Source organism: Silene latifolia, chromosome X (genome assembly GCF_048544455.1).
Source record: "Silene latifolia isolate original U9 population chromosome X, ASM4854445v1, whole genome shotgun sequence".
Classification (NCBI taxonomy): Eukaryota; Viridiplantae; Streptophyta; class Magnoliopsida; order Caryophyllales; family Caryophyllaceae; genus Silene; species Silene latifolia.
In genome coordinates this window covers 227,845,931-227,860,221 of record NC_133537.1, presented here as the reverse complement: position 1 = coordinate 227,860,221, position 14,291 = coordinate 227,845,931, and the positions used below count along the sequence as shown (strand labels likewise).

General features: G+C 38.1%; 1 protein-coding gene across 1 annotated transcript; it reads left to right on the top strand.

Annotated features, from left to right (window-relative positions):
• The first annotated feature begins 296 nt into the window (after positions 1-296).
• Positions 297-827, top strand: LOC141619490 (uncharacterized). Its single transcript, XM_074436507.1, has 2 exons — positions 297-419; positions 594-827. The coding sequence occupies exons 1-2, from the start codon at positions 297-299 to the stop codon at positions 825-827; spliced, it is 357 nt and encodes a 118-aa protein (XP_074292608.1).
• Positions 828-14,291: the final 13,464 nt, after the last annotated feature.

The window sequence follows — 14,291 nt, the reverse complement described above, 5'->3', positions numbered from 1 at the left end:
TCGCGCAGGAGTTGCGGTCACTAATGGGTACTCAGTTAAAGATGAGCACCGCTTTTCATCCAGCTACCGATGGTCAGACAGAGAGGACTATTCAGACACTCGAGGACATGTTGAGGGCTTGTGTTTTGGAGTTCGGCGGGTCTTGGGAGGATAGACTGGGGTTGATTGAGTTTTCATACAACAATAGTTACCACGCTAGTATTGGGATGGCTCCATTTGAGGCTCTATATGGCAGGAAGTGTAGGAGTCCTGTGTGTTGGGATGATCGAGCTGATGCGGTAGTTTTGGGACCAGAGATGATTCAGGAGATGGTTGAACAGGTGCAGATCATTCGACAGAAGATGAGGGCTGCTCAGGACCGGCAGAAGAGCTATGCTGACGCTAAAAGAAGCGACATTTCTTTCGAGGTGGGGGAGAAAGTACTTCTTAGAGTGTCTCCGATGAAGGGAGTGATGAGATTCGGGAAGCGGGGAAAGTTGAGCCAGAAGTTTATTGGGCCATATGAGATCCTGGATAGAGTTGGAGAGGTGGCATATCGGCTAGCTCTACCACCAGCTTTAGCCAGGGTATACAATGTCTTCCATGTTTCCCAGTTGAGGAGATATTTGAGTGACCCTTCGCACATTTTGAGCCACGACGTGGTCGAGGTGGATGAGCAGTTGACCTACATCGAGACGCCTAAGGAGATTTTGGACAGGAAGGTTAGAAAGACCAGGCACGGAGAGACTGCTTTAGTGAAGATGTTGTGGACTAATCATAAAGCAGAGGAGGCTACCTGGGAAACCGAGGCCGCAATGAGAGAGAGTTATCCACATCTGTTCACTTGAGGTAAGTTACGGGACGTAACTTTCTTTTTAGGAGGGTAGAATGTAACATTTCGTGTTTGTGTAGTCTAGTTGTGTGTTTGACTGTGTTAGTTATACGGGATGTCTTTATATCTTCGTATGACATGTTTGGTATGGGAGCGAACTTCGGGACGAAGTTCATTTTAAGGGGGGAAGACTGTAATACCCCGTATTTTATTATCGATTGAGCGAGATATTATTATTTAATGGTAGCGTAAAGGTAATTAAATCATGTTTTATGGTAATGGTAAAAGCGTAAAAGTAACTGATTGATTCATATTGTAAGATGAGTCGGGTTTATAGTTTTGGGTCAAGGTGTCATAGCCCATTTACCCACTTACCCATTTACCTTTTTACCCCACCAAAACCCTAAAACGAAACCCTAATCTAACCTTAAAACCCAACCCCCTTCATACCGTCATTTCTACACATCACCATCATCAACCCTTTTTCTTTCACGCCTCACGCTTTATTTATTTACCAACGAGCGCACGCCGTGAGTGTGGAGGGAGTAGGGTCCGCCGTGAGTCTAGGGAAGTCGTTGCTAGTGGTCGAGGGTGGTTGTCGGCCGGAAAAGCACAGATCGACGGCCGTCATAGGCAAGGTTTCATGTTTTCTTTTCACACCTGATTTGATTTGAGTTGTACTTCTTTTAGGGACCGTTGTAGCGATCGTGGGGGTGTGGGATGTGTTGTTGGTGTTGAGTCGAGTCGGGTGGTGGTGGGTAGAGTGGTTGTCATCGCTGTTGGTGGTTGCAGTGGTGGTGTTTAGGTGTCGGGGTTGGTTGGGTGTTTTTGTTACATTTCAGACATATGGTAATGGGGTGGCACCACCGTGGACTCGGGGGAGGTCGAATCGGTGGTGCCACGTGTGTCAGGGTCACCTTTCGACGGTGGTGTCAAGGGTGGTGGTTGGTAAGCAGGAGGGGTTGTGTCGTGGTGGCAAAGTAGTCAAAAGGGGGAAATGTTTGTGGCGTTTTGTGGCGGCCGGGTGTAAACGGGGGTGTTGGTGGTGGTGGTTCGACCACCGGCGTGGGTCGACCACGTTGGTGGTGGTGGGGAGGTGACCAGGCCGGACCGGTGTCGGCCCGGTGGTCGGCGGTGAGGGTTGGTGGTTGAGGAGTGAGTTGTGACGGGTTGAAAGGGGGGGTGTGCGTGTGTCGGGTTGAGTGTTGTTTTTGGGTTATTTTTGTTACGGGTTTTATTTTAATAAGTCGGGAATATGTATATTTATATTATTTACATTATTAGTTTTAGCTATTAAGTTGATATTAAGTAGCGGTGACGGAATAATGTATTTAAGTTCTTGAGTCGGGATTCTATTTCGGGAAGGTTACTATTTTTAGTAACCTGCTATTTTTGGTAATTGCTATTTTGGAAACTTCCCATTTTAGGAAACTTTCTATTTTGGGTAACTTATATTTTTAGTAACTTCTAAATTGGGAAAGTTTCTACTTATAGTAACTCTTAATTGCGGGAACGGGAATAGTTAAGTGAATTAATTATGTTATATATATGTTTAGGTGGCGAGTTTCGGGTGGAGTACTTCTGATCTGCAGTTAGCTTATCACCGCTATTTGAGGTAGGGGAATACACTGGACTTGATATAGTACTATGTGACTGGATTGACTAAATCGGTGATTTACATGTTATAATATGATTGTCTGATTTAATTCCGTTAAGTACTACTGTTGAACTGTTTTATTAAAATATTACATTGGAGTTGGTGGAGGTGGTGATGATGATGTTGTGATAAGGCCCGGGCGGGTTCTCGCAGACTTGCCCGGTGTCCTGTTGTGAGTCGCGCAGATCGACCACGGTCGATATTTATAGTCTACCGGGATCGGTAAGGTGGGTTGTCCGGGTACGAGTTGTGATGGCGATGGTGGTGATGGAGGAGCATGTGTTTTATGTTGTTGTTTTATTGTATTACCTACTCGGCCTTCGCGGTGACCACGTGTATTCGTGTACGCTTTGTGATGATCCAATTATTGGGAGCAGATTGAGGGTATTTCGTAGACCGATGGGAGCTGGCGGGAAGAGAGCTTGGATGACTGACTTAGTGCCTAGCCCACCTTAGTCTTATTATTAGTTTTATCAGACTTTATCCTTGGACGTATTTTTGGAGACTTGTTTTAATTCCAGTTGTAATCTCACTATAAACATTTTAATAAAGTACTGTGTTTCTTTCCTTTGTTATCTACTGCCTCGGGTTTCCGAGATGGTAACACCGTCATTTATCTGAGGGGTCCTAGTTCAGGCCCTTAAATAAATGGGGGTGTTACAGTTTAGCAGGTGTCGGTTGATACATTACCTGCGGGACATGGAAGGGATTCGAGTCATCACGCTGTCTAACTAGTTGTCGCTGTCTCTCACGCTTAGTAGTTTCGTCAGTTCTTAGAGTTGTAATCACAATCACGTTTGTTTAATTTGTAAAGGACATTTAATAAACGTTCTGTATTGTTTATTTAATCTACTTACCTCAGGCAACCAAGATGGTACCACCTTTATATGCTAGGGGGGAGGGGGGCACCCTTGTATTTGGGGGTGTTACATAGTGGTATTAGAGCGACGATTTTGGAACCTGAACCAATGAACCAAATGAATGTAGGGTGTCAAATTAAAATAAACCTGGTGTATGTGTGTTGGGAGCCCTCTTATGTAGGTTTTGGTTAAGAAGACGCCCTCATCTAAAAATCCCTGCCCTATCATGCTTAAGCCAGCAACGTCGTGTGGGGTAAACGTATGGGGATATATATATATATATGTGTGTGTGTGTGTGTGTGTGTGTGTGTGTGTGCGTGTGTGTTTGTTGAATGTGTGATATGTGGTTTCCTTAAATGGTACTTGGTGTTAGTGTCAAAGGCTTAAGTAGTTAGAATACAAGTATGATGTAATGTTGTGTGTATGGATGAGCTGAGTAGCTGATTTAAAAAGTTTTATGTATGGTTGTAGATGACAAAGGAAGTGATGATAGATAGTAATGTCATAGCATGTAAATGTTGGAGTATGTGTCCTCAACAATAGTGCGATCACATGTTTAAATCTCAAATTAAGAGTACGTAAGGGATGATTCATTTGTATAGTCAACTGATCAACATTAATCAGTAATAATTGGCTAACTAGAGTTTGACATTACTGTCGTTCGACGGTGGTGATCAGTTGATCCCTTAACGTCACACCTAAAGGACAATTTCCTTAATAGACAAATTGATTAATTGTATAACGATACAAGTTAATCAATTCCTTAAAATTGAACAATTCAATTGTGAGAGAGAATATTTATATCTTATTGTAATTGGATTAAATAAGATTTATTTTAGTAATTAAAATACTTTATTACTAAAAATGATTATTGTTTATGAAACAATTGAGATAAGAATGAATGGTTAATTATAATTACAATATGTTGTGAATTATAATTATATGACCCATTTTATTTATGTGATCAAGAATCACTAGTCAATTTGTTGTATGTAATTTAATTAATATATAAAATGATATTTATTTGATAAATATGCATTAAATTAATTAATAACATGTAACATACTACATGTAACATATTGTGTGACAAGTGACAAATTGACAAAATAAAATGGTAGTCCATTTTATACATATGGACATAAATGGAGGGATTGTAGTGGGTTTATGGATGATATTATTTTATGTGATAAAATTAAATAATCATGCCTATACTAAGTAGCCTTACATGTCTACAATTTGGAGAAGTGAAAAAGCCAAAGCAAGATGCCATTTTGGCCTTATGCTAGCCGGCCCCTTCCTCCTCTATAATGAGAATTTGTTCTCATTTTTAAACCACTCCATAATTCACATTCATTTGCATGCATCTTTTTCTCTCTACTCTCACATCTTCTTTCTAAACTAGTTTTAGAAAATCAAAAGATTGTTCATCCTAAATTCTAATCACAATATTAGATTACTAGTGTAGTAATTAGAATACTATTAGAATCATTTTAATGATACTAGTGTATTAATCTAGTTAATTAATATATTAGTTTAAGGGATTTGTCTTGGGTGCAATCAAAGGAGGATCTCTACATTGGGATTTTGGAGGATCATCCACCATGTTTAAGCTCAAGAACAAATAAGGAAGGTGAACTTATTTGGGCCCTTATTTTCGAGCCACTTAACAATGTAAGGGACATTGTTTTTCTCATTTAATCACTTATTTAGTTATCCATGCACTAGATCTAATGAATTCACATTAATATGTTAATTAGTTATCTATTAAAATAATCTAATAATAGGTATATGAACCTAACAATTGGTATCAGAGCATAGGATGTTGCATGCATAATCGATTTATAGTTTTTTCGAGTTATTAGTAACTTAATTAAAACTAAAAATTTGTGATTTATTAGAGTAAATCACGAAATCATAATGCATGTTATATATTTTGGTCCTAAAATGTTTTTAGGTCATTTTTATGATTTATAGTATTTTATTGCTCATTTTAATGATTTTTAGTGATTTTATTACATTTTTATGACTAAAATGGAAATTAAAATGCTAAAAATAGTTACTAAGTTTTTGACCTTGAAATTTTTATATGACCACACATGCATATTTTACTTAGTGTATGTAAAATTTCGTATTAATGTGATTAATATTGCATGATTTATGATTTTTATGAGATAAAAATGAATTAAAAGAAGGTAAAATGGTTAAATATAGTTAAACTTCAAAACCGGACATGAAATTTTAATATGTTGTCACATGCATGTGTTACTCACTGTGTATAAAATTTGAAATGAACTTAAATCATTTAGCATGATTTATGAATTTTTAGTGTAAAAATGACATAAATAGTGACTATTTTAGCATAAATAGCTAAAATGAATTGCATGGCATGAGAAAATTATTTTAGGTTGCATTTTTATCCCAATTATCAGATCTAAAGTTGTAAAATTTATTGGATTAATTTTTGTATACTTTAGATGTTTTATTGATAAAACCGAGAAATCGCAACTATATTTTTCTCAAAATAAATTCGAAAATTTTAACCATGATTTTTGATATTATGAGTGTTATGGATATATTCCAGATTATTCAAAAATTTAAAATTCAAATTTTGAAATTATTGTAATTTAATTTGGATTTAATTCATAAATGTTATGATTTTAAGGTCAAATATGAGCATAAAATTAAATCAAGTTGAATTTTTGTCAAAAATTGAGTGATGACTAATTTTTGAGTCCTAAGAATGTTAGGATAATTAACTTGAGCTTAAATTTGATTTAAGTATTGATTTGTGATTTTAATAAGTTATTATCACGCATTTCCATAAAACCGGGTTATATAATTGATATAAGTTAAATAGGGCGATTTGGCACATAATTTGGCATGATAGACGCATATTATAATGCTGCATATTTCAATTGTTAAATGTCTTCAAGAACATAAATGCCATTAATTTAAGTGCCTTGGCCTATGGCCAAGTTATTCTCAGAAATTTCACAACAATTATTCTTAATAGCAAATGAAAGTCCTTTCATGTCTAACATGGCAACGGAAACGATGTTCTTTCATAAAGAAGGTACAAAATAACAATTATATATGTACAACTCAAAGCTATTTGCTAAAACAAGTACATAAGTCCCTCTTGAAGTGGCGGCTACCTTAGCTCCATTTCTTTGTCGGAGATCTACATCACCCTTGTTTAGCTTTTCTACATTTCCAAGCCCCTGTAAACAATTACAAAGGTGAAAACCACAACCGGTATCTAATACCCACGTTGAGGTGGGACTATAATTTATATCAATAACATTGATTTCGGAAGAAATAGTACCAAGTGGAGTGACAAGTCCAACATTGATATCATCCAAATACTTGGGGCAATTACGCTTCCAATGGCCCATGACATTACAATAATGACATTCGTCGTAGGATTGGGCACCCTTCTTAGTTTTGGTTGTGGTAGTCTCACTATCAACTTCCAATTCAGTATTGGATTTGGGTTTCTTACCCTTGTTTGCCTTTCCTTTATTAATACCAATACTCCTTTCAGTTACAAGGACACTCTTGCTAGAACTCCCACTCAATGTGACATTTCTCCTTGCTTCTTCAAACAAGGATGCCTTGGAATTTGTGAGATTTTCTTCACAATATTCTATTACGGAAGAAGTGGGCATGAGATGGGAGTGGGAGGTGTGGAAGTAGTAAAAAAAGGCAAAGATTTCCATCCTCACCAATGCCAAAGCATAGTTCTCTAATCGGGTCATTGTCATACAAGGAGCACTTTTCATTGAATTATTGGAGCCATGAATTAATGGTGATTGGTGTAGGATTATTAGATGAATCCATTGCGGATAAAATTGGAGTTGTCATTGCAATTGAGAAAACAATTTCGACTTCAAAATAGGAAGTGAAGGAATTAATAAACATCTATCGTTTTAATAATACTTTTAAACGTTTTAAACAAGTTTTAAGCATTTATATAGTGACCTCTATCCAACTATTATAAATGATCCCAAGATCCAAATTCATATCAATTCGGGCACGGTGAGCATATTCATCCCTTATCAATATAACTCGGTGGATTATCTCTTTAATCGATTCTACTTCTAGAACTCTCGGTCGATAAAATTACTTTAATATTTATCTTTAGCCCGGAACACATGCGACTACATCACGAATACTTCCGTTGAGCTCAATCCAAATTTTGATGTAATAGCATTTTACTACCCACTTACCCAACGTAACAAGTTTAACACCCCGGTGAGCCGAGCCTACTTCCTTATGAAATTGGGACTCATGGTTTCTACTATTTGGTAAGGCTAATTCTCAATTATTATTTAGTGAGAGGTCTTGTCAATTTATTATCTATCACGTTTTAAGTGAACTAAAGCGGTAAACTACGATAATTATAATTGACACGGTCGATGACTCGATATGATATGCATGTGTTGTTATGACAATTTGGCAATGCATGCAATATATTAAAAGAAATGCAAAGCAAAATATTAAATTCCTAGTATGGCTTTCCTAAAATAGAAAATCAAATAATCTATTACATAATCGGAAACCAACTCCTTTGGTCCCTTGAATCTTCAAGTGGCACGCCTCCCAAGAACACCGTCTTTGTCGGAACGCCTTTCCGAATGGCACCGTCTTGAAGAAACTTCATGATTACAAATAATAATAAAAATACAAAGCAATTCTTATTATACATTTGTAATATGAAAAACTAGTAAAAATAAAAGTGATACGAGATCACATTAAATTACAACCGAATCAATATTCCCTTTCATTACGGGTAATATCGATTAAAACTAAGGTCATATTTTATTTTATTTTATATAATTTTGAATTATGTAATTTGTACTTAGTATGACCTTAGTTTTTAATTGGTATTTCCCGAAATGAATCGATTTGGTTGTAATTATTGTGATCTCGTATCACTTTTACTTTTTTTTTTCTTTTTATATTGTATAAAGTAGAAAAGCTATGTAATTTATTTATTTCGGAGTTCCTTGAAGACGGTGCCATTTGAGAAGGCGGTTTGACAAAGACGATGTTGCCTTGGAGTGCGTGCCAAATGAAGTTCAAGGGACCAAAGGAGTTGGTTTCCGAATTTGTAAATAGTTTATTAGATTTATTATTTTAGGAAGGCTATACTAGGATTTTATTGTTTTGCTTTGCATTTGTCTTATATGTTTGCATGCATAGCCAAATCGCCATAACTAAACATGCATATTATTTTATCGAGTCATCGACCGTGTCAATTATATTTATCTTAGTTCACCGCTTTAGTTCACTTAAAACGTGATAGATAACGAATTGACAAGACTGCTCACTAAAAAATAATTGAGAATTAGCCTTACCAAATAGTAGAACCATGAATCCCAATTTCATAAGGAAGTAGGCTCGGCTCACCGGGGTGCTAAACTTGTTACGTTGGGTAAGTGGGTAGTAAATTGTTATTACATCGAAATTTGGATTGAGCTCAACGGAAGTATTCGTGACCGTAGTCGCATGTGTTCCGGGCTAAAGATAAATATTAAAGTAATTTTATCGACCAAGAGTTCTAGAAGTAGAATCGATTAAAGAGTTAATCCACCGAGTTATATTGATAAGGGATGAATCGGCTCACCGTGCCCGAGTTAATATGAATTTGGATCTCGGGATCATTTATAATAGTTGGGTAGAGGTCGCTATATAAATATTTTAAACTTGTTTATAACGTTTGCAAGTATGATTAAAATGACAAATGTTAATATTTCCTTTACCTCCATGCTTGTAGTTTATATATCGCAATGGATCCTACCAATGCAACAACACCTATTACCATTGAGTCGTGTCATTACTTATTTGACGATATTTGCTCCAACAACAACCTCGATACAACTAGAGCGCTTCATTTTGGGATCGGTTCCGACGGAAGCCTTAACTTCATTAATTCCTCCATACCTCGTACTATGACTAGATCTTTTGTGAATGTGTCTCGGGAAGACCATCTCGCTAAATCTATGAGATCCTTATCTTTGGAAGAAAGGGATGCAGAAACTAGTGGGAGTCCTAGTAAGCAAGCTCTTGCAGCTAATGGAAAATGGTTCAAAAGGAAGGGAAAGAAAGGTAGAAAATTCAACAATGGAAACAAGATGGCTAGTGGGACTACCAAAGGAGCCAAAGTTGATGATGAATGCCATTATTGTCATGGCATGGGACATTGGATGAGGAATTGCCCCATATATTTGGAAAATATTAGGGATGGACTTGTTATTCCACTCGGTAAAATTCCTTCTGAAATTTATGTTATTGATGTAAATTTTACTTCCACCACAACGTGGGTATTAGATACCGGTTGCGGTTCTCACCTTTGTAATCATTTACAGGGGCTAAAAAACGTGGAAAAGCTGAGCAAGGGCGATGTTGATCTCCGACTTGGGAATGGGGCTAGAGTAGCGGCCACATCTAAGAGAACTTATGTACTTGTTTTGGCAAATGGATTTGAGTTATATTTTCATAATTGTTTTTATGTACCTTCTCTTTCTAAGAACATTATTTCAATTTCTATGTTAGACATAGAGGGCTTTAATTTTGCCATTAAAAACAATTGTTGTATTATTTCTAGAAATGACTTGGTCATAGGCGAGTCTCTTCTATAAATGGCATTTATGTTCTAGAGACTTCAAATCCAAGTAAAGACATCTATAACATACAATCCAAGAGACTCAAGTCAAGTGATCCAAATGAATCGTACATTTGCCATTGTCGATTAGGTCACATTAACGAGAATCGCATTAAAAGATTAGTTTCAACTAATGTTGTTAAACCATTTGATTTTCAATCATATGGTATATGCGAATCTGGCCTCCTAGGAAAAATGACTTGTAATCCTTTTAATGGTAAAGGGACTCGAGCTAGGGAACTATTGGGCCTTATACATACCGATGTATGTGGACCAATGACAATCACCGCTAGGGATAATTATGACTACTTCATTGCCTTCACCGATGATTTAAGTAGATATGGGTATATCTACTTAATGAAGCACAAGAGGGAAGCTTTTGTGAAATTTACAGAATTTCAAAATGAAGTAGAAAACCAATTGAACAAGAAGATAAAAGCACTATGATCCGATCATGGTGGAGAGTATCTTAGTTATGAATTTGATTCACACTTGAAAGATTGTGGCATTGTGTCACAACTCACTCCACCCGGCACACCACAACTTAATGGTGTTGCTGAGAGGAGAAATCGAACCCTATTAGATATGGTTCGATCTATGATGAGTCAAACCGAGTTACCCGACTCATTTTGGGGATTTGCAATCCAAACCGCAATCAAATCAATGAACAATAGTCCGACCAAAGCAACCGAAAAGAGTCCGTATGAGATATGGAAAGGATAATGACTAATGTGAACAGAGTGAGAAGAGGTTTCATTGAGGACCCGAGTTGCACCGCTTGTAATGGGACGGAGGAGACAACTCTTCATCTCCTTCGGGATTGCGCAGAAGCACGTAAGATATGGCTGTTATTCTCTTCAACCTTATCGAACCAATTCTTCCAGGAGACTCTTTGAGACAATGGGTGATTTTGAATTTGACGGGTCCAAGAACCGTATCATAGGATACATGGGCAACAACTTTTGCAATTGTAATATGGTGGATTTGGAGGTGGAGGAATTGCAGGAGTTTAGTAGAAGACATCCCAGGCTGCATCTTTACTTTTCTCATGCAAAGAATATGGGAAGTGCGAAATGCTAGAGAATTAGTGGATTTACTAGCTGATTTAAATAACCATCGATAACATGAAGTGTTCGTGAGATGGGTTGCACCACCGGATGGTTGGGTTGTTTTGAATGTCGATGGGGCATCAAAGGGTAACCCGGGGTTAGCAGGAGCAGGTGGTATTTTTCGAGACTCGGCTGGGAATATACTTTTGGCGTTTTCGGAGAGATTGGATCCCGCTACTGTCACGAGAGCAGAACTAATGTCTCTTAAGAGAGGGCTTATTTTGAGCAAGGAGAGATTATTTCCAAGGTTGGTCATTCAAACAGACTCACAAGTGATGGTAAAGTTATTGGATGCAAGGGATGAGCTACCAGCCGCACATTATCATCTAACCCAAATCTGCAAATGTTTCTTGAATGCTCATCCTTGGAGCATCGAGATTCATCATATTTATAGAGAAGCGAATCGGTGCGTAGATTGGCTCGCAAATGTAGGTGTGGGACAAAATCAACAGCTGAAAGTTTGGGAACCGGACGATACTCCAGATCAATTGTTCCGGCTGATGTAACAGGACACTAGGGGAGTGTCGTGGCCTAGAATGGTCACTCTTTATTCTACCTAGCATGTTCCTATGTCTTTTGTGGTTTCGTTTCTATTTTCTTAGTTTCTTTTTGTTCTCGTTCTTTGGGTAATTCCCCGCTTCTTGTAACAAAAAAAAATGAGATATGGAAAGGAAGGGTTCCTAATATATCTTATATGAAGATTTGGGGATGTGATGATTACGTCAAAGTAAAGACAGACAACAAGCTAGCCCCACGATCCGGAAAGTGTATCTTTGTAGGTTACCCCAATACCTCCCGAGGATATTACTTCTACAAACCTCAAGAAAACAAAGTGTTTGTGTCTAGTGAGGCTGTCTTTTTAGAAAATGAGTTTATTTCTAGAAGACAGAGTGGGAGAAATTTTGAACTTGACGAAGTTAAAGAGCCACAAACCGAAGTCGAGACGCAAGAAGACGTTCCTTCGTCGTCTAATTCTGTTGTTATTCCTCAACCGAGGAGGTCGGGTCGAGTTTGTCGCCATCCTGATAGATATGTTGGACTTATCCAAGAGGATGGGAGTCTTGATATGTTACTTCTAGAAAGTGACGAACCCACCACCTATAAAGCTGCAATCTCTAGTCGCAATTCAGCTTTATGGCTTGAAGCCATGAAATCCGAAATGAGTTCTATGCATGAAAATCAAGTTTGGAACTTGGTGGATTTGCCTGAAGGGGCAAGACCTCTTCAATGCAAATGGATCTTTAAAATAAAGAATGGCATAGAAGGACATGATGATGTGTACAAGGCTAGGCTAGAGGCAAAATGTTTCACCCAAGTTCATGGTCTTCACTATGATGAAACCTTTCCCCCCGTAGCCATGCTGAGATCCATTCGGATACTGTTAGCAATCGCCGCATTTCATGACTATGAAATATGGCAAATGGATGTCAAGACCGCCTTTCTAAATGGGAATTTAGAAGAGGAGGTGTGCATGATACAACCCGAAGGTTTTGTAGATCCTAAAAATCCTAACAAAGTATGCAAGCTTAAGAGATCCATTTATGGTCTTAAGCAAGCATCAAGAAGTTGGAACAATCGATTTAATCATGTTATAAAAGAAAATGGTTTTACTCGAAGTGTAGAGGAACCATGTTTATATATGAAGTTCAGTGGGAGCAATGTTGTGTTCCTAATATTGTATGTGGATGACATACTACTTATTGGAAATGACATTCCTATGTTGTCCTCCGTCAAAGAGTTCCTCCGTCAAAGAGTGGCTAGGAAATCATTTCCAAATAAAGGATTTAGGAGAAGCACAACGCATATTAGGTATTCGGATCTATAGAGATAAACCCAAAAGGATATTGGCATTAAGTCAATAATCTTATATTGACAAGGTTCTTCGACGCTTCAACATGGACTAGTCTAAGGGAGACTTAATTCCCATGGGTAGAGGGATTATTTTGAGCAAGTCTCAATCACCCTCCGAACCCGAAGATGTTGAACGCATGGAAATGATTCCCTATGCTTCCGCTGTTGGATCAATCATGTATGCAATGATATGCACTCGTCCAGATGTCTCATATGCTTTAAGTATGACTAGTATATATCAAGATAATCCAGGTGAGAGTCACTGGATAGCAGTTAAGAACATCCTCAAGTACTTGCGAAGGACTAAGGATTCTATCTTAGTGTTTGGAGGTGACTCCGAGCTATGTATTAAGGGTTACACAGACTCGAGTTTTCAAACAGATAGAGATGACATGAAATCACTAGGTGGATTTGTTTACATGCTCAATGGTGGTGTCGTAAGCTGGAGAAGCTTCGAGGAAGCGGTGATTGCGGATTCTACTACGGAAGCTGAGTACGTTGCAGCATCAGAAGCTGCCAAGGAAGCTGTGTGGATTAGGCAATTCATGGAAGGGCCAAAGGTAGGTCCTAACACCAAAGATCCCATTACTCTCTATTTTGACAACAATGGGACAATCTTCCAAGCTATAGAGCCAAAGTCTAGTAATAGATCTAGACATGTACTCAGAAAATTTCATATTATTAGAGATTTTATTGAAAGAAAGAAAATTGCGATTTGTAAGGTTGGGACGGATGATAATGTAACACCCCCATACTCCAAGTGACTTACCAGGACCACCCAGGTATAAGGATGTTACCATCTCGGTTACCCGAGGCAATGATAATCATAAGACAATAAAGAAACATATTTAAATAGTAAATATAATTTAAGTGATTACATATCTCAAACCAAAATTGTCAAAGGAATTACAAAGTACTCAAACCGTCTACTGATAAAACTATCAAGCTACTAGAAATCGTCTGACACAGCGGAAGACTTCTAACTGCAACGTGATGACTCACCCTAGCTATCCCGTACGCATCATATCATACCTGCTCAATAACTGCTCACCACCCCCGAATGGATCACCACAGTTTTTAAAACATTTAAACGGGTCGAGTACTATTTACACAAGTTATATACCAAAAGACAAAGAACCAACACACGGCTCAAGCAATCATACACAATCGGCACTCCACTCCATCTCCGTCACCGATCGTCCACCGGACCAGCCCCGCAAGTGAGGGACCGCCGCCGTTCCCACCTAAGCCCCGCTCATCATACCGAGCGATAACCCTGTCCCATTAATGTGCACATCCCCTTCCGTGGCGGGTTCCACGAAGGGCGAAACTAGGG

Coding starts and splice junctions, on each gene's coding strand:
- LOC141619490 (XM_074436507.1), top strand. CDS start 297: ATGATTCAGGAGATGGTTGAACAGGTGCAGATCATTCGACAGAAGATG. Junction 420..593: donor CTTTCGAGGTGGGGGAGAAA/GTACTTCTTAGA, acceptor CATGTTTCCCAG/TTGAGGAGATATTTGAGTGA.